The 19,018-nt window shown below is 40.5% G+C and overlaps 1 protein-coding gene across 6 annotated transcripts in view; it reads right to left on the reverse strand.

The window, feature by feature from the left end:
* Positions 1 to 19,018, reverse strand: part of nbeal1 (neurobeachin-like 1) — a 353,839-nt gene that overhangs the window by 210,690 nt on the left and 124,131 nt on the right. For all 6 annotated transcript variants that reach the window (XR_011356411.1, XR_011356412.1, XM_069934130.1 and 3 more), the window contains exons 3-5: positions 8,211 to 8,372; positions 7,039 to 7,120; positions 6,379 to 6,506 (exon numbers count right to left, since the gene is read on the reverse strand). Coding sequence is in view for 4 of the 6 variants with exons in the window: in XM_069934130.1 (XP_069790231.1) it covers positions 6,379 to 6,506; positions 7,039 to 7,120; positions 8,211 to 8,372 (372 nt within the window). In the remaining 2 variants the exon portion in view is untranslated. The remainder of the gene's footprint in view (positions 1 to 6,378; positions 6,507 to 7,038; positions 7,121 to 8,210; positions 8,373 to 19,018) is intronic.

Here is a 19,018-nt window from a genome sequence, read left to right on the forward strand (position 1 = left end):
GAAGAAAGACGTTACCATCCAAAAGACCCTGATGGGGCAAGTTTCATCAGCGAAACCCTGAGGTGACCGGTGGTGGTACCTCATTTGTGAAAATCCTGGAGCAACAAATATCTCTCTCTGCAAACTCTACAAGAACCTTCCTGAGCAGTAAACATTTACCTTTTAAGCACCAAGCCTGGTGAACTTTATACATGTTAAATTCTGTGCACAGTATGGTGATTGCCTGCAACCAGAGAACTTGGAAGGTGAAGTGAGATTGAACTGTGAACCAAAGAACTTTTCTTGAATTTACACACACATTGCATAAATGTGAGCTTAGAATTAGAAGAGGGTTAGTTAAGTATAGAGTTAAGTTAATGTTTGATTCTATTTTAATGTTTGAAGTTGATTAAAAATAACTTGTTTTGAAAGCCACTTGTCTTGGTGAATGTCTGTTGCTGCTGGGTTTTGGGGTCCTTTGGGCTCATAACAACAGATAATTATACACCCTCACACTAAGGATTAAAACAGTGGTTCTTGACCTTTTTACAGGCCAACTTAAGTGTTCCTTTACTAACGCAGACCATCTATAACAAATCAAAAGACCATCAGTGGGGAGGGGATGGTTGACTTGATTATTACTTCAGAAACAAGCCATCTAGTCTGTGCTGAATATTCCACATAATCCCATCGACCTGCAGGCAGATCATAGGGCTCCATAACCCTCCTTGTTTATTGAAATCAAATTTGTTTGTTGAAATCGAACCCACATTCACCAGTTCAGCCTGCAACTAGTTTTTCCACTCTCACCACTCTCTGCGAGAAGTTCCCCCAAATGTTCCCTTAAAACTTTTCCCCTTTCACCCTGAACCTATGTTCTCTAGCTTTTAATCTCATCAAACTTCATGGAAAAACCTGCTTGCAATTGCTTCATCTATACCCACCATGATTTTGTATACCACTGTGAGAGATGGGAAAATTGATCTAAAATTATGAACATGGAAGAAACTAAAGTTCATCAGTAAAATGGCTGTAACCAGTTCAAACAGGATAAGTTTGGGGTTTAGGATGCAGGAAAGCAGAGTCAGCACGATTAACATAAGAATCTTCTAGTCTTTGTGACAAGACCATAGGACTAAGATAAGGAATGGTAAGGTACAATAGAATGTAGGAAGTTGAGGTAGTCTGGATCAGATAAGGGTCTCCTAGCCCTGGACAGAAGTACCAAGTCATACATTTCTAATTAGCTAACCATACACAGATTTATACATATGAAATTAGCCAACCCTAGATAGAATGAGTCAACTCTGCATATCAAGAGACTGTAGCCCTGAGAATCAGGAAGGTGTGAATAAGGACAATAACATGAAGGGACACCGACAGGATACCCCCCCCTGGTCCTCCAAGTATTCTGAAATTGCATGTAGGCAGGCAGGATTGCCTAATGCCAAACCTCTCCAGCAGGAGGCAGAAGAATGTAAGGGGGAGGGTATTCCTACACTGAAATCAACTGTATAAAAGTTGGGTGAGCCCCAGTGTCTGTGTGTATTCCCAGGGTAAGGGGAAGCACCCAACTTTGCATTGTTGTAGTAATAAATGTTCTTTGTTCTCAATTTTTGTCTTGAGCAATTTCTTTAAAGGTACTTTAATTCCTAACAAATGGATCAGTATTACTGATCTAAAAGAAAAGTGAGGAAGGGGGGGGGGGGGGATCAGTCACACTGACACTAGTAACCAAAGATCAGTAACACTGATCATGGTGAAAGATCAGTATTACTGATCTAAAAGAAAAGTGAGGATTGTGAGAGATGGGAAAATTGATCTAAAATTATGAACATGGAAGAAACTAAAGTTCATCAGTAAAATGGCTGTAACCAGTTCAAACAGGATAAGCTTGGGGCTTAGGATGCAGGAAAGCAGAGTCAGCACGATTAACATAAGAATCTTCTAGTCTTTGTGACAAGACCATAGGACTAAGATAAGGAATGGTAAGGTACAATAGAATGTAGGAAGTTGAGGTAGTCTGGATCAGATAAGGGTCTCCTAGCCCTGGACAGAAGTACCAAGTCATACATTTCTAATTAGCTAACCATAGACAGATTTATACATATGAAATTAGCCAACCCTAGATAGAATGAGTCAACTCTGCATATCAAGAGACTGTAGCCCTGAGAATCAGGAAGGTGTGAATAAGGACAATAACATGAAGGGACACCGACAGGATACCCCCCCCTGGTCCTCCAAGTATTCTGAAATTGCACGTAGGCAGGCAGGATTGCCTAATGCCAAACCTCTCCAGCAGGAGGCAGAAGAATGTAAGGGGGAGGGTATTCCTACACTGAAATCAACTGTATAAAAGTTGGGTGAGCCCCAGTGTCTGTGTGTATTCCCAGGGTAAGGGGAAGCACCCAACTTTGCATTGTTGTAGTAATAAATGTTCTTTGTTCTCAATTTTTGTCTCGAGCAATTTCTTTAAAGGTACTTTAATTCCTAACACCACTATGAAATCTCCCCTCATTCTTTGACACTCCAAGGAATGAAGTCCTAACCAATTCCTAACCTTTTCTTAAAACTCAGCTTTTCATGTCCTGGCAATCGTATATTTTCTCTGCACACTTTCAATATTATTGATATCTTTCCTGTAGGTAGCTGACCAAAATTGCACACAACACTCCAAATGTGGCCTCACCAATGTCTTGTACAATTTCAACATAAAATCCCAACTCCTGTACTCAAAACTTCCAATTATGAAGGCTAATATGCCAAAAGCTCTCTTGACAACCCTATCACCCTGTGATGTCGATTTCAAAGAATTGTGTCTGCATTCCGAAATCCCTTGGTTTTGCCACACTCAGTTTGACTTGTGTAGTATTTCAATAGTTGTAACCAGAATCAAATATAGTAAAACTCATGTTGTCTGGAATTCAAGCAACCGGCAGCCTCAAACACCGGCAAAATCGTGGAGAATAAATAGGTTAAAAAAATATTGATGTTTAGAATTGGTGCGCTTTGCCGTTAGTTCGCCAATCCGGAACACACAATCTCAAGCAAATAGAGAGTATACTTAACCTCGTTTACCAAACCCCATAGGTGCCAAATGCGAGGGGCTTTACTGTATAGTGATAACAACTCCAGTAGTTAGTCACCAATTCATTTTACAGATATGAAACTGAAAGCAAAGGAAACTTGTATGTCAACAATAGTTTGTGACCTTCACGGATTAAAGATTCAACTGCCAATCTCAGTCATCAAAGACAAAATCAAAATTACTTTGTCATGCAAAACAAACCCCTCGCCATTTGTGATTTAAATTTAATATTAGAGCTGGCCAAAAGTTGTTCCAGTTTGCAGAAAAGCTTGCTGGATCTCTGCTGTATAGTGTATATTCAAATTTTTAAAATATATTCTATTCATTAAAACACAAAAATAAAATTCCTTGCATTTGTTTGACTTAGTCACTTCAGCCAAATAGGATATCTAAACATATCCTGGGAATACACATTTCTTTACTAGCATTTCAATGCTATTAATATGATTTTATTGTTACCAAAATGGTGGTTTCTTCATGAACTAGTCTGGAAATGGTTAAGGTCATTCAGACTCAATCAGCTCTCTGGCACAGCCAGCGATTGGATCTATTTACTGTCCTCACCAACAAAACCAGATGGCTTTGTGATGATCTGATGGTGGAGGAGGAGAGGGACTGACAAGAGGACAAAACATTTTCATTAAAACAAAAGCAGGGATTTAAATACTGGTCAGAGGTTTGCATAAAGAGTAGGTACTTGTCTCTTGAACTCTAATTTAATTCCAATCCTAAAATAATAACTACTGCACAAGATTATAGGTGTGTGTCTGCAACAAATTCTTCTGGCAGGTTAAAGGCTATAATCAGGAATCGTGATGGGAGATCTGACAGTTCAAAACTACAAGTCTTAAAAAATACATGCTTGCTACATCCAATTCAGCAAATTGAAAGAACGAATATCCTTAGATGTGACCGAATTCCACAAACTGAAATGGAACTGCAGTGTCTTTGAAGCACAATATAAACTTTACATGCACAAATGTTTGGCAATAAGATGACACAGCTGAATGCTTTTTTTTAAACAGAGCTGAATGCTTCAGAACATCTGTGTTTCCTCCCATTGATAGTCTGTGACTTTTGGTAATTATTCATTTCTCTATTCTGGTGTAATAATTCACACAAACGATAAACACCATAATGCAGTGTAATAAAAATAACATTCTAATTGGACAGAATTGTCATTTTCAACTACATTCCTGAATTTTCAGCTAAATTCCATTTGTGGCATTGCAATTCGACTGAAAACCTTATTTCCCAGGTTTATCAAAATCTGGAAGATCAGAAACACACTACTATAAGAAGTAATGCTGGGTGGTTGATGCATTTGTTGGAAATACTCACATACCTAATTAAAACAACACATGAATAAAAAAATGTCCAATCCTCCATGATTGCTGGCAGGTTTTATGGACGAGCAAGAAATTATGGCGAATTACTGAACACAATCTGACTGCAGACATTTGGCATCTCAAGGCTATGCCAGTACTTTGAATGAGCTGTCAAGCCTGATTTTACCTGTGGGCTTGGCATATGCTTGTTCAGGTTGGCAATTACAGTGTGAAGGGAGGGATGGGTCTCAAGCAGGGTTAGCAAATGTTTGTTCAGGTCCATGAACGTTAGATGAATTCACAGCATGAGAGGACTGCTGTAGACTTGCTTGATGCAGTGGAATATAGAACATGGGATGAAATAAATTAAGTGCAGGAAGCAGAGAACATGGAGATGAAGCTCGATCAACATGAATGGGCTGTTGCATTACCTATGGAGACACACCCCTCCTTCACTGTGTCTATAAGAGAACCAATTATAGACATATGCATCTTCCTTTCAAAAGATCCAATAGAATGTGATCACCTTCAAGCAATGCATCCAGATATTAGGAGTCCGTTCAATTTTCAAGAGAAAACCATTAATCCTTCCCCCTGCTTCTGTGCTCCTGGGAAAAACAGATCTATCTTCATCAATATCTCCATAAAATTATTTGTGTCATCTTGTTAGCTTTGCTTGTACCTCTTCAGATCCTGACATTGTTCTTGAAGTGTGGATTCTAGAACTGAACACAATTACACCAGCCTGGGGCCAACCAGAGAGGTCAAGAGGTCAGACCAAGCTGCCTGACTGTACATCCCATTTACCTGCATTTGGTTCATATCAACAACTATTACAACCGTGCTTCATTGGATCAAAATCATGTCAACCCCTTGTATAGATGGGCAATGTAAAAACAAAATCAGTCACTATTTTAACAAATGGGTGGCACGGTGAGCCTAGCAGTTTGCACAACACTACAGGTGCCTAACCATTTAACCAGGATCATCGGGAAGCCCACCCAAGTCTCACTGGGACATTCACCGCGCCCCCCCCCCCCGACGTCTGAGTTGCGCTGCCATCTCTCCTCCCTCACCCGCCCAAGTCGCACTGCCACCTCTCCTCCCTCACCTGTCCAAGTCGCGCTGCCGTCTCTTTCCCCCTTGCCCTCACGAGTCATGCTGCCATCACTCCCACTTCACTTTCCCGAGTCACACTGCTGACTCTCTCCTCCCTCGCCTGGCCGAGTTGCACTACCATCTCTCTTCCTCCCCTTACCTGCCAAAGTCACGCTGTTGTCTCTCTTTCCCCCCTCAACCGCCCAATTCGCACTGCCTTCTCTCCCCCTTGCTCAACCAAGTCACACTGCCTTCTCTCTCTCTCCCCCCGCTATACCAGTGCATGAGAACGGTCCCTTTCTTAATTCCCCTGTGCTGGCACAGTAGTTTCAGCTGTATGGGGATTATGGGTAGTGTCGACAGCCACTGAGCCACCACTGGGCTGACTGAAAGTGCCTGGATAGGCTTCAATATAGGTGATTCAGAGGCACTTATAAAGTACCGGAATGTGATGGGATACACGGGAGTTGAGCTAGAGTTGTGTTGGGTCATGTTTGGTGCCAAACTCCATCTTTGATGAGCAGATGTCAGTTACTGAAAAAAGTGCCAGTTTTTGGAGGTTGCAAGTTTTCGGAATTCCAGATAAAAGGTTCGGCACAACAGTGCCAACAACTTGGGTTCGAATCCAGCGCCGTCTGTACGGAGTGTGTTCATTCTCCCCATGTTTGTGTGGATTTCCTCCGGATGCTCCAGGTTCCTCCCACTCTTTAAAAAATGTATGGGGTTTGTAAATTAATTGGCGTATTCAGGGACACAGGCTCAATGGCCAGAAGGGCCTGTTACTGTGCTGTATCTCGAAATTTAATCTAAAATTACTTTTTAAATAGAGTTCACTGAAACAGAACTAAATGTTGAGCATTTATTTTGGTATCTTCATTCACTCACCCAGCTGCTCTCTGTCTCCAGTTTCGATATGGGTCATAGAGACTCTCGCAGAAGATGAGTGCATGCCTTACAAAATCTTCAGCTGGCGTTTGGTCTGCCATTTCTTTCTCTTTGGTCTTGCTTTTCAACTTGCAATAAAAGAAAATTCACATCACAGTGAGCTTGCACTAATTTCCCACCTGGTTTCTACTCTGTGTTTGTTTACTGTTCTCACCACCACTACAATGCACATTCATCTGGTAAGAAATTCAAATGTACAATTTTAGATATTTCTGAACTTATGCTACCAAACTGAACAAGGGCAATTTTACAAGACACTATCAAACATTGCACCTATTTGGCCATGCACTTATGTTCCTTTCTTTCTCCCAGTTCAAAAAATGATCTCCTACTTCTTCCTTCCACCAGGCCTTTACATTATTATTTTTGAAAGTCATATCATAGCTCTCCTGTTATTTAAGTACTGTATTTTAACTGTATTTGAGTATCAGTTACAATTATTGTCTGAAGCACAAAAAGCTCAATTGAAATAACAAATAAATATTTAAATCTCTGCCAAAATCATGCAAAATACTACTGTGTGAATAAATTATTTTTGTTTTTGAATACAAAGTGCTGGATACATTTTGAGGAAAGTCCTTTTGTAAATCTTTCACTTACCTGCTGAATGTAGACTGTAGTCATGGTGATAACATGGTTAATATAGGAGCAGGTTCCAATCTCCTCCACGTTAGCCAGATTCCTGGGGTAAAAGGAGAACAATCTTATTTATTGTTTCCAAAGCAAATCAAAAAACAAAATGCATTTGCTGGAACCTTAAAAATAAAATCAGAAAATGCTGGAAATGCAAGTGTGGGAGAAGAAACAGAATGAAAGTTTCAGGTTAAAGATCATTTGTCTCCAATTTGAAACCGCTTTGTTTTTCCTTCCACAGATGCAGTCTGGCCTGCTGAATATTTCCAGCATTTTCTGTTTTGCAGCTGACGTGGACATTTACCCCCTCCATAAATCTTCGTCCACGAAGCCAAGCCAAAGAAAAAACATTATTCCAAAGCAGATCAAAGAAATATAAATAATTCCTATTGTTCAAATCGTAGGTTGAGCTTGGTTGAAGCTAAGAACAAAGCACTAGTGGATGCTCTGTATAGGGCCTCAAACAGTAATAGTTAGGTAGAACTGGATAATTAGGAAAATGGAACAAGCACAATAGAATAATAACGAAGGACTTTAATCTTGGAAAAATACAAATTAAGAGTGAGATGTGAAAGTCAAATTGACAGAGTGCATTAGGGGGTACTTAGATCAATATATTGAAGAACAAATGAAGTATAAGCTATTTTAAATCAAGCACTGGAACAATGAAAAATGATCTGGCAGCTGAAGAGTGATCATAAAATGGCTGAACTTTATAAGACAGTTTGAAACGATTTAGTTCAATCTGAAATCCAAGATTGAAATCGGAATAAGGTGCAAATTGCTGTGGTAATTGGTAATTGTGGTAATTGGGAAGCAATATCAGCGGACATGCAATAAACAAGCAATGAAAACATTAATACATATTTTACAACATTCTATGAGGCAAATAGTAGGAAAGTATAACAGGCACAGAAAAAGAAAATATTAGATCAAAGGAAAGTTGGAGCAGAAAAAAAATCTGTTGGAGGAACTCAGCGGGTTGAGTAACATCAGTGGGAGAAAAGTGATCAACATTTTAGGTCGGAACTCTTCATCAAGACAGTCTTGACCATTCTTTATCTTCCAACTAGTGGGATACCACAGTGATTGGTGCCCATGCTTCCCTTTTGTTGGCATGTGTTATATTGAAACTGTACCTGCATATAATGATGAGGAATTTAACCAGCATGAGTGCCAATGCTTGCTGTTCATCCTCCAGTCCGTCTGACAGTTTCTGCATACATTGCAATTGCTGATGTCTCAGGACCTGCAGAATGTTATCAGGTAACAAGGATAACCCTGGTGGGACATCATCCAATCTAAGGAGGAGGAAAAAAATCATGACAAATTTTAGGTAGATGGCAACAATAAATACTTTTGCAAATATTGGGCATAAATTGTAGTTCTGAACCATCCAACTCAATCAGAAATTCAGCCAAGAATTTGGAAGAGTAACTTGAAATGCCAAATCAATAACATAATTGACATTTTGTTAAATACGAACATTGTCAATATGGCGGGAACTATTTGGAGTCTGTATCTGTACAATATCTGGCAGTTTGATTGGAATAAACTATTTATCATAGTTCATATGGGAAAGAATCACTGGCGAATACATCTGGATAGTTTGGGGAAAGACACAGACAAATTTAACAGAGCTACCACTCTTCTCTCTAGCAGATAAAGATCCCCTTGGCTGCCAAAGGCTTCAGTTTATTCTTCAAATTTATGAAAACTGTCAAGAAAGGAACAGAGAGAAACTGCCTCCGCCTGTTGCAGAGACTACAACTAATAATCCCAAAATGTAAGGTGATTAGTAAAAGCAGAGAGGTGATCTATTTTGTTATTGCAGACAGCTCTTATGAGTTGTAATTACACAGCCTGAAAAGGCAATAGAAGCAGTCCCATCAGTAACTTTGCAAAAAGATGTAATAAATAACAGAAGAGGAAAGATCTGCAGGGTTATGGGGAAGGAAAAAGGAAATAAAGTTAACTGGAGATTTTTTTTAAGAGAGCAGGCAATGACACATTGGATGATTACTTCTTTCCAAAGGTATTAGAGAACTGAATCCTGGCTGATACAAAAACAGAAATGCTGGAAGAAGTCAGCCAATTCAACATAGGACTTAGGATAGATCCTTCAGCCCACAATACCGGAGCCAACTAGGATGCCAAATTAAACTGTAATTCTGTCCATACGAGATCTTCATCCCTCAATTCCCTGTTTAAACTTTAGAAACAAGATAGTATCATCAGTTGCAAAACACCTCTTCTGGATGAGCTCAATGCCTTCTCTGATAACTTCAAAAGAGAAAACAATCCAGAGCCTTTGCGAGCACCTGGCAATTCTAAGCTCCCATACTCTGAGATGGAGGTGAATAAAATCTTCAGAAGGGTGAATCCTAAGAAAGTGTCTGCCCCAGTCAATGTACCTGGCCATGCCCTTAAAACCTGTGGAGCTCTTCAACTTCACACCACAAGTGTCAGAAGACCCTACCTGCTTGAAAAGGGCATCCATCCATCATTCCAGTGCCCAAGAAGGGCAAGGTGATGCACCTTGATGACTATTGGCCGGTCGGTATCACAGATCTACCATGAAGTGCTTTGAGGGGTTAGTTATGGAGCAAATCAACTCTTATTTCAGGAAGGACCTGGACCCATTTCAGTTTGCCTAATATTACAACACATGAATGGCAGATACCATCTCGGTGGGCCCACCACTCTTATGTTAGATAACCTAGACCACAGGAACCTCTGCATCAGGCTGCTGTTCACTGACCACACCTCATCATATCACCAAAGCTCATGACCAAGCTGAAGGAGCTGGGACTCTACACGTCCCACTACAACTGAATCTTCGACTTTCTCATCAACAGAACTATTAATGGGGATCGGCAACATCTGTTTCTTACTGACCAACGCCATGTGCTCAGTCCTCTACTCTATTCCTCATACACCCATAACTGCGCAGCCAGGTTCAAGATCTCAATGAAAATGGCAGTACTGCCACTGATGCTAACCTGGGAGAGGAGGCACAGCGCTGCTCCACAGGGTTCAACCGCCTGATACCAATGCCAGCGGTTCCATATGTTAAAAGAGCTGATGGTGTCTTTAATTAAAATCCTGTAACCTCAGGGTCTGTGCCCAAGAAGGCACCATCTATGCTCAGCAGTGGCCATGAGGGGTTGCAGACTCTGGAGAAGCAGACCTGTGCAGGACACTTGGAAAGGGGAGATCACCACCACCACCACCACCCCCTGCCTTTCATTGAGAAGCATTGGAGTTGACCCCACAGGACAGTGACCACGGCAGCGGACCAGCGAGGGACTCAGAGATTGAAGGACCCAGATTAGATGCAGGATGTTGACGACTTGGGGTCTGGCAACCCACACAGGCTGCTAAAGACTGGCTCAGGGGAACCAGGTATCAGAACCAGGATGTGAGAGGGTGTTGAGGGCAAGAAGGTCTCCCAAGGGGGCCTCAGTCACTGAAGGCTTCCTAATCATATCGGAGGTTTGGTTCTGGAACTTGGGTTGCCGATGGATTGAACTGGAGTCTGTGTGGCTGCAGGAGCACTGAAGGCAAATCCACGGACACTCAGTAACTCTGAAGGAACTGTCTTTAGAGACACCAAGCAATGCTCTTGACAACTCTTTGCTTGCCTTACGGCAGACACAAGTTAGAGTGTATCATTTATATTACATTTTTATGGCATTTTTATCCATTAAATGACAATAAAAAGGAACCTTTGAAGTTCAGCTCCAACTCAAATCTACAAATTTGCTGTTGTTCGCCAAATAACTGGAAATGATGAGCAGAGTACAGGATGGAGATTGAGAAACAGGTTGGGTAGTGCTAGAATAATGATACCAAAAGTGGGCGCTGCCGTCCTCCTGTGGGCAGTGGAAAGATCCAAGGGGGCAGTGAGCAAAAAGAGGATTGTGAGGTGTTCCAAATGTTCAGTCTTGTTATTATTCAATCTGCTGCAAAATTTAATGAAGAAGCCAGTGCAGTAATTTTCTGGCCAGACTCAGAGTGACAGTAGTGACCAAAATAAATGGTGACAAGGCGTTTTCATGAGAGCTCGTTCGTCTCAGTGGCCACCATGTTGTACTGGCATCACTACCTACCTCTCAGCACCACCACCAGCCCCACCATTAGCCCCCTTTCAGCTCCATTGCATGTGGGACGCTCAGGATGACAAGGGGCTGCAGCCCAAAAACGTTTGAGAACCACTGTGCTAGAACAACCTTGCTCTCAATGTCACCAAGACCAAGAAGCCAATTGTTGATTTTAGGAAGGAGAGGCAGAGAGACCAAACACCTATCTGCATTGATATGACTTTCAAATTCCTCAGAGTCTATAGTGTTTTTTTTAAAAGACAGTAATATTGGAAAAATCTGTGAAAATTTTAACATATTTTAACATAATTACTTAACTTGTGGTTGTTTACACTGCACCCCTTAAGTTCCTGTGTGAGCATTAGTCCCGGTGGTTTTATGTGGATCAATGTAGCTTAGTCATCAGCTGGACACTGAATTCATGAGGTGAGTTTTGTGGTGTGATTTAGACTGCAGGCTTCCCCAAAAAAGTGTTAGGGGCCCTGCAGGATAAATCACAGTGCAGGAATTGACTAAAAATTCCTACACTTTCCTCTTTAGACTGGCCATGTAACAGCAAATTTCATTATTGTGCCATTACATGCCTGTAGCCTAAAAACCCTAGATATTTCAGAAGACTTTTCCTGGCGCCAGCACATAGATTTTATTTGTTCAACATACCAATGCCTACTTCTGTTTCCCAAGCTGTCTGAGGAGATTTGGCCTGTCATCATGCTTTATCAAACTTCTCCAGGCACACAGTATATTGACAGGTTATATCACAGCTCAGGAATGCACAAGGCTGTAGAAGATAGCAAACACAGCCAGGTCCATCACAGTCTCTGAACTCCCGTCCACAGTAGCTATCTCTGAGTGGAGGCTGACTAAAAGCAGAATGAAAAGGTATTTTTTACCTTTTCATGCAGGTCCAGAAAAGCCTGCTCCGATGTTCCCTTTCAGCCTGGAGGTGGCTGGTTGATGAGGTGTTCAAGAGGCATGGCTACTGGTGTAATGATGCCATACATACGTGCCAGGTAATGGCCAACTTCGTTACCCATAATCCCCCACACAGTTGGAACCATTCGGTTTCCCAGAACAGCTTCAGCTACATGGGGAATTATGGGTAGGGTAGATGGCCATTGCTCTACCACATATTGATATGCTGGCACCGATGAGTGGCCCAAAGGCCAAAGTGGCCCTATGAGGTGCCAGAGGGGCTGGCAGGGTTGTCACACCCCATCCTAGCCACTCCCTGACAGCTCCTGCTGGCTGCCCCTGCCCTGAGGGGGTCGTGGAGGGAAAGGGGTGAGTGGGAGAGAGAAAAGTGAGATGGGTCGCGGACTGATGGCATCACTGCGACGTCATCAGCCCACCCCTACCCAACCACTTTCAGCGGCAGTACACTCATGATGCGTGACAGAGCGCTCTGTTCTACCACTGACACTGCCTCAGTGATGGATTGGAGTCAGCGCCTTGGAGCCAGTCGGGGAGCATTCTTGAAAGGGCCTACTGTCTCATCATAAAGGGCCCCAACCTTCCAAGTCACAACCTCTTCTCACTGCCATCTTCAGGCAGAAGGTACATAAACCTGAAGTCCAGAACACCTAGGTTCAAGAACAATTTCTTACCAACAACTCCACTCTTGAACCACCCTTTGATTTCAGAATTATTGTCAGAGTACATTCATGACATCACACACAACCCTGAGATTCCTTTATCCTGCGAGCACTTACCACTGATCGGTAATGCAGAGAATTAAACTGTGCACTTTGCAAACATGTAAACTGTAAACAGATAATGAACTTATAACAAACTGACAGTGCAATACAGAGAGGACAAAAAGAAAAATCAATAAAGTGCACAAGAGTCCTTAAATAAGTTTGAGTTTGTCGTTGAGCAGTCTGATAGTGGAGAGGTAGCAGCTGTTCCTGAACCTGGAGGTGCAAGTCTTGTGGCACATACATACCTCTTTCCTGATGGTATCAGCGAGAACAGAGCGTGTGCTAGGTGGTGAGGGTCTTTGATGATTGCTGCTGCTCTTCGACAGCAGCGTTCCCTGTAGATGTACTCCATAGTGAGGAGGGTTTTGCCTGTGATGTCAACTACCTTTTGGAAGGCTTTAAGCTCAGGGGTATTGGTGTTCCCATACCAGACTATTATGATGCACCCAGTCGTGACAATTTCCACCACACCTGTGGAAATGTGCCAGGGTTTCTGATGTCAAACCAAACCTCCACAAACTCCTGAGGAAGCAGAGGTGCCGACGTGCTTTCTTCACGACGCCATTGGTGTGCTGGGTCCAGGAAAGATCCTCCAAGATAGTGACTCCCAAGAACCTAAACATGCTCACCCTCTTCACCTCTGATCCCCCAATGATCACTGGATTCTAAACCTCTGGTTTTCCTTTCCTGAAGTCATCAATCAGCTCCTTAGTTTTGGTGACATTGAGTGCAAGGTTGTTGTTGGTGCACCATTCAGCCAATTTTTCAATCTTCATCCTGTATACTGACTCATCACCATCCTTTATATAACTCATTACAGTGGTATAGTCGGCAAATATGTAGATGGTTGTACTGAGGCACATAGATATCACAAAAGGACTCTATTGCACTATTACAAGTCACTTTTTTGCTGTGAATATTGATGACCCATCTTCTGTATTTATTGTCTCTTTTAATTCAATTAATTTACCATTATAGCTTTTCTTCCAAAGTACCTATTCAGTAGCACCAAATATGGATTTTGGTGCATGTGTATAATAAACTCAGCAGCAGCAAATTATGTAACCAGAAGAAACTTTTAGTGCAAAAAGACCCATGCACAAGTTCCATTCCAATGAGTGCGATGAGAGCTGAGGAAGTGTTTCTGACCTAAAACATTGAGCAGTTTCTCCTTCCACAGATGCTGCTCGACTTGCTGAATTCTCCTCCCCCAGTTTTTCATTTTCGATACTAGCATCTGCAACGTTATTTGTTCACCTTTCCAGCAGAATTCAAATTTCACTGCCTACTTCAACCCATCGCATGTTCTTTCTCAGTCAAATTACAAGAACTTGATGAAAGTAACAATTTTTAAAATAACTCTTAGTTGGTAACAAATTGAAATGCCTTGGATCCACACCTGTGGAATTCACTTTCAAGCTGCACGTTCTGCATTTTTGTTTCTTCTCCAAATGACAATTAAGATGGATCTGTGTTACCCAAGAAATTAATTCAGGCAGCATTAGTTATAGCTAATTAAACACAATTCCAACAAAATATACGTCTAATCAGGCAATGAGAAATTTTGACATCACTGTTTTAAAATGAAAGAATTGCTTCAATATTTAAAATTATGTGAATGGTAACATTAATATTTGAATTTTCTATTCAACACAAAATTAGAATGTATTGCGTCATCCTTGAGACTTTTCTGCGCAAGCTCTTCGCAGGGACAAGCCCAATTCCGTGACATCCAGCTGCTAGGCAGAAAATCCGACACAACCTTCATGAATATCTTTCAACTACAACACTATGAACAGAGTGCGATTTCACCAGCCGCTGAAAGTCCATTTTTATACCTTGGTAAATCACAACTTGGTGGATCAAATTGCGCGGGTTCTGACATGCTGTGCATTGCCAAAAGTTTGCTTAACTGATCAGTTTAATATTTCCTTTCGTCCATCCTGAAAGAGAATGCATCTTGTAACAGATTTATGTTAATCCTTAATGTTAAACTATATTTCTCATATAAAAATGTCTTAGTAAATTCTAGAATTAAAATTTTGTATCTGTATTCTTATTAAGTTAGCTGTGGATTGGTACAGGGTCACACTGATCACAGCACACTTATAGAGAACCAGTGTTTTCAGAGAAGAGAGTTCATTCTTGGAGTGGACGTGTCTTGAACAAACAGAGCTAATGGATTTCAAGTGGGTCTTAATTATTCAAAGACTGCTGAGGAAGCCATCTATTTTTAATCAAAGCCACTTAAGCCTCTTGAACAGAGATGAAGATGTTATGGATATGGAATGGTTTTAAAAAAGGAACAGAATTTTTGATAGAAATAAAACTGATGGTCATGCTTCCAAGAATTTCAACTCACCTCGGTGATGATGTAACAGTCGCATGATTTGGAGAAATATATTACCAAATTCAGACATTTTGAGTTCAGTTTGGAGAGAACAAGAAGTAAAAACCCTGTGATATACAGGGGTTGAAACTTGTGAAAGAGAGGGTTGAGTTATAGTAACCAGAATTGGTGCTGTTGTGTATGTTACTCCTGGGAAAAGGGGTAAAATACAGAATCCGTGGCTTTTGAAATAAGGAAGACCATTTCACTGTCTCTTTGAAAAAAAAGGACAGATTTCTACTGGGTCTATTTTTGTATGCCCACTTCATTTAACCCTTGTCTGGTTTGTGACTTCAGCATAGAAGATAACCATATTGGTCTAACCCTTGTCTTGGTTTGTGATTTCATCATGGAAGAAAATAGCCATTGTGAGTAAAAGAGGCCTGAAGATATAATATTTAAAAGCACTTTATAATTGTTTCTGAACTGAGAAGTTAAGACCTTCAAGCAAGACTAAAATGATGCTGAACCTCTAAAGATCGACTTTTCAGAGTGAGACTTCAATTACACAAACACACACACACACACTTACATTTGCGCTTAGTAGGGTTAAATTTAGTTAAGTAAGTTTGAGATAAATAAGAAATGTTATGTTTTAATAGTTTAATTAAAAAAACTATTATTTTGAATTTACCATCGCCTGGTGAATTTTCCATTGCTGTTCCTGTGTTAGTGCTAACAAAGTCCCTTTAGACCCAAAAATGATTAAAGGGGTTGTTGATTCATAACAATCCACACACACTGATCATCTTCCAGATCTTTTTCCAAGCACCCATGCCTTGCATTAGTATTGTCAGCAAGTGACTATGTACTGTTCAACAACTGGGCCAGCAACAGTTCAGCCGAACTCTACTCTCACTTTACATCAAGTTTCTCCATTTCCAACAAGATCCATTAAAACAGAAAACAAGCTCACTTTTCTCTCAATTAAGGTCAAGAAGAAAAATTGTAGTGCAACAACAGCCATTCTCACCAATAGTAGGCACATGTGAGCAGACTGGGAATTTGTCTTTGGCACCTTCAAATCATCAGGCCATCAGCACATATACAAAGTGGATTTTAGCAAGATTTAATAGGAAATATCATACAAAAATGTCAACAATGCAATTTCAGTTTGGTCCACTTTTCTTTCATTCATATTTTCAGCCTGGGGCAAATCACACACAAATATTTCGGGTAACATGCCAAGAGGATTGCACTTTTTTTTTTTAAACACTGATTTGCAATGAGTGGAATTATTCACAAATATAACTAGATCTCAGATCTAGAAAACTAGAACTCAAAAGCAGATAAACTACATTGTACAAATCTTGATTGGTGTAATACAAATAATTACTGGTAACGCTGCAACAAAACAAAAGCAAATCACAAAGAATATCATGAGAGATCTGGAAAAAAATGAACAAGCGGACGAGGAATTATGAAGGAAGTTAGAGGTGTAAATACCAGTGGTTCTCAACCTTTTTCTTTCTACTCACATACCGCTTTAAGTATTCCCTACGCCATTGGTGCTCTGTGATTAGTGAGGGATTGCTTGTATGTGGGTGGAAAGAAAAAAATTTGCAAACTACTTTTAATCATACCTAATTGACTTGTTATGTGCATGGTTTCATAACTCTAAAGGAAATAGGCCAAGGACAATTTTTCTAAAGCAAAATATTTCAGTAACAATTGGGTCTAGATTATTTAAAGTGGTATGTGAGTGGAAAAAAAAGTTGAAAACCACTGATGTACATAAATACATAAAATGGGTTTACTTTTGTTTGCCCATAAAGGCAAACAAAAGATCAATCTATTCTACATTAAGAATAGTCAGAAGTTTGCTCAATTTGCACAATTATATTAGTTTTAATCTTCTTGTCACCACCAAGAAGAAATCGAGTGTCCATGGATCCCGCTACTTCCTCCATTAGCTAGGCCTTTCCCAATCCAGCAGTTTCATAGAAGCCAAGTAGTTTTAATTCAAACATTGGTCACATGATTTTGCCACTATATGGCTCCAGAGTGCCTGCAGAGCAGCCATTCTCAACGAGGCCACAGCACATTTAAGAAAAAGCCTGGTTTTCTTCGTGTACAAATATTTTTAATGTTTTGTATACAGATAGCAGGAGAGAAGTACGGAAGAAATCAAAACAGCTGCTTCACAGGGAAGGGGGCCCATAAACTTTGGAAAGTTTTTTTTTGGGGGGGGGGGGTCACTATAGCCAAAAAAGGTTTTGATTGGCTACTGTAGGGGTTGTAAATATTTTGTGCTTTGTTTCAAATTATGGACCATCATTTTTTTTTAACAATAATTAAAACCAAGTGAGACTGAGTGAGTGAGGAGTTGAAAATAGCAGTTCTCTGGAAGTTCCAAGCATAGGATGCAATTTGCTAATGACTTTTCAATGATGTAAATGAACTCATTTTAATCCCTTTGCCAAGTATGAGAACAAACTTAAAAAATGTCTGCAACAAATTTAATACTTAGGTTGACTGCATCCACCCAACTTCAAGGAAGCTGCATATCCTCAGAAGAGAGGAAAAAATGCTGATAGAGGAATCAAACGAAACAAAAGAGACCAAGGGAAGCAGTGGCAAAATATTTTTTATCCATAATGTGAGACTGAAAGATAATTGTGTTCAGATTGACCAGGTCTCCTTATACATAAATTATTGAAAGTCAACAATTAGGTACAGTAAGCAATTCGGAAAGCAAATGATTTGTTGGCCTTTATTGCAAGAAGATTTGTGTACAAAAATGTTACTGCAATTATAAACAATCCTGATGAAACCACACTATGTATACTAAGCACAAGCCTGGTCTCCCTAGCCAAGAAATAATAATGAGGGAATGGGAAAATAAATGTTTTAGACATTGAAGGGAAGGTGGCAACAGGGAGGTCAGTGCAGGAGAAGATCCACCATGATCTTATTAAACACTCGGGAAAAGACAAGGTGGCAAAAAAATGCCATCTCTCCTGCTTCAATCAAAAGATAAATCAAAAGTAAAACAAGAAAGTCTGTAGATACAGTGGTTGAAATGAAAAAAACAATGCTGGATAAACTCAGCAGGTCAAACAGAATCTTTTATATAGTAAAGATATAAATACATAACTGACGTTTCGGGCTATGAAACAGCTGGATTGGGAAAGGCCTCGCCAATGGTGAAGGTGGTAAGATCCACAGACACTCTGCTTCAGAAGGGACCAACCATTGTTTCTCTTCTTGGTGGTGGTGAACTTCTACATTAAGAATACACAGAAGTTTGCTCAATTTGCACAATTGTATTGGTTTTAATCTTAACCTTTTAATACAGGAGGAGGCATCTTGCCCAATTGGGAGAAATCCCAATGCCCCAATTGCCTTCTCATACTTTCCCCTCTACTCCTACAATTTATTCCTGCTCTCACACATGACAATTTTTGCTGTTAATAGGGACTTAGAATGATGCAGTGGCCAATTAACCAACCAGTACCATTTGGATATGTCCAAAGAAACTAGAACAACCTGATTAAACCCACAGTTATAGGACAATTAGAACTCTCCACATGGCTATCGCCTGAGGCTAAGATCATAGTCTGGTGTCTGGAACAGTGAGTGAGCAGAACCAACTTCTGAAGCACAGGGAAATTCCATTAGTTCGCCACTAAATGTTGGGCAAAATGAATCAAAATCCTGGTCCACCCACTATCACCAATACACTTGGATATTAACTATGCCTCACTGAAATGGTCGCACATTCACAATTCCTACTGGCATCATGCAGACGCTCG

The sequence above is a fragment of the Narcine bancroftii genome, chromosome 4, assembly GCF_036971445.1.
Source record: "Narcine bancroftii isolate sNarBan1 chromosome 4, sNarBan1.hap1, whole genome shotgun sequence".
NCBI lineage: Eukaryota > Metazoa > Chordata > Chondrichthyes > Torpediniformes > Narcinidae > Narcine > Narcine bancroftii.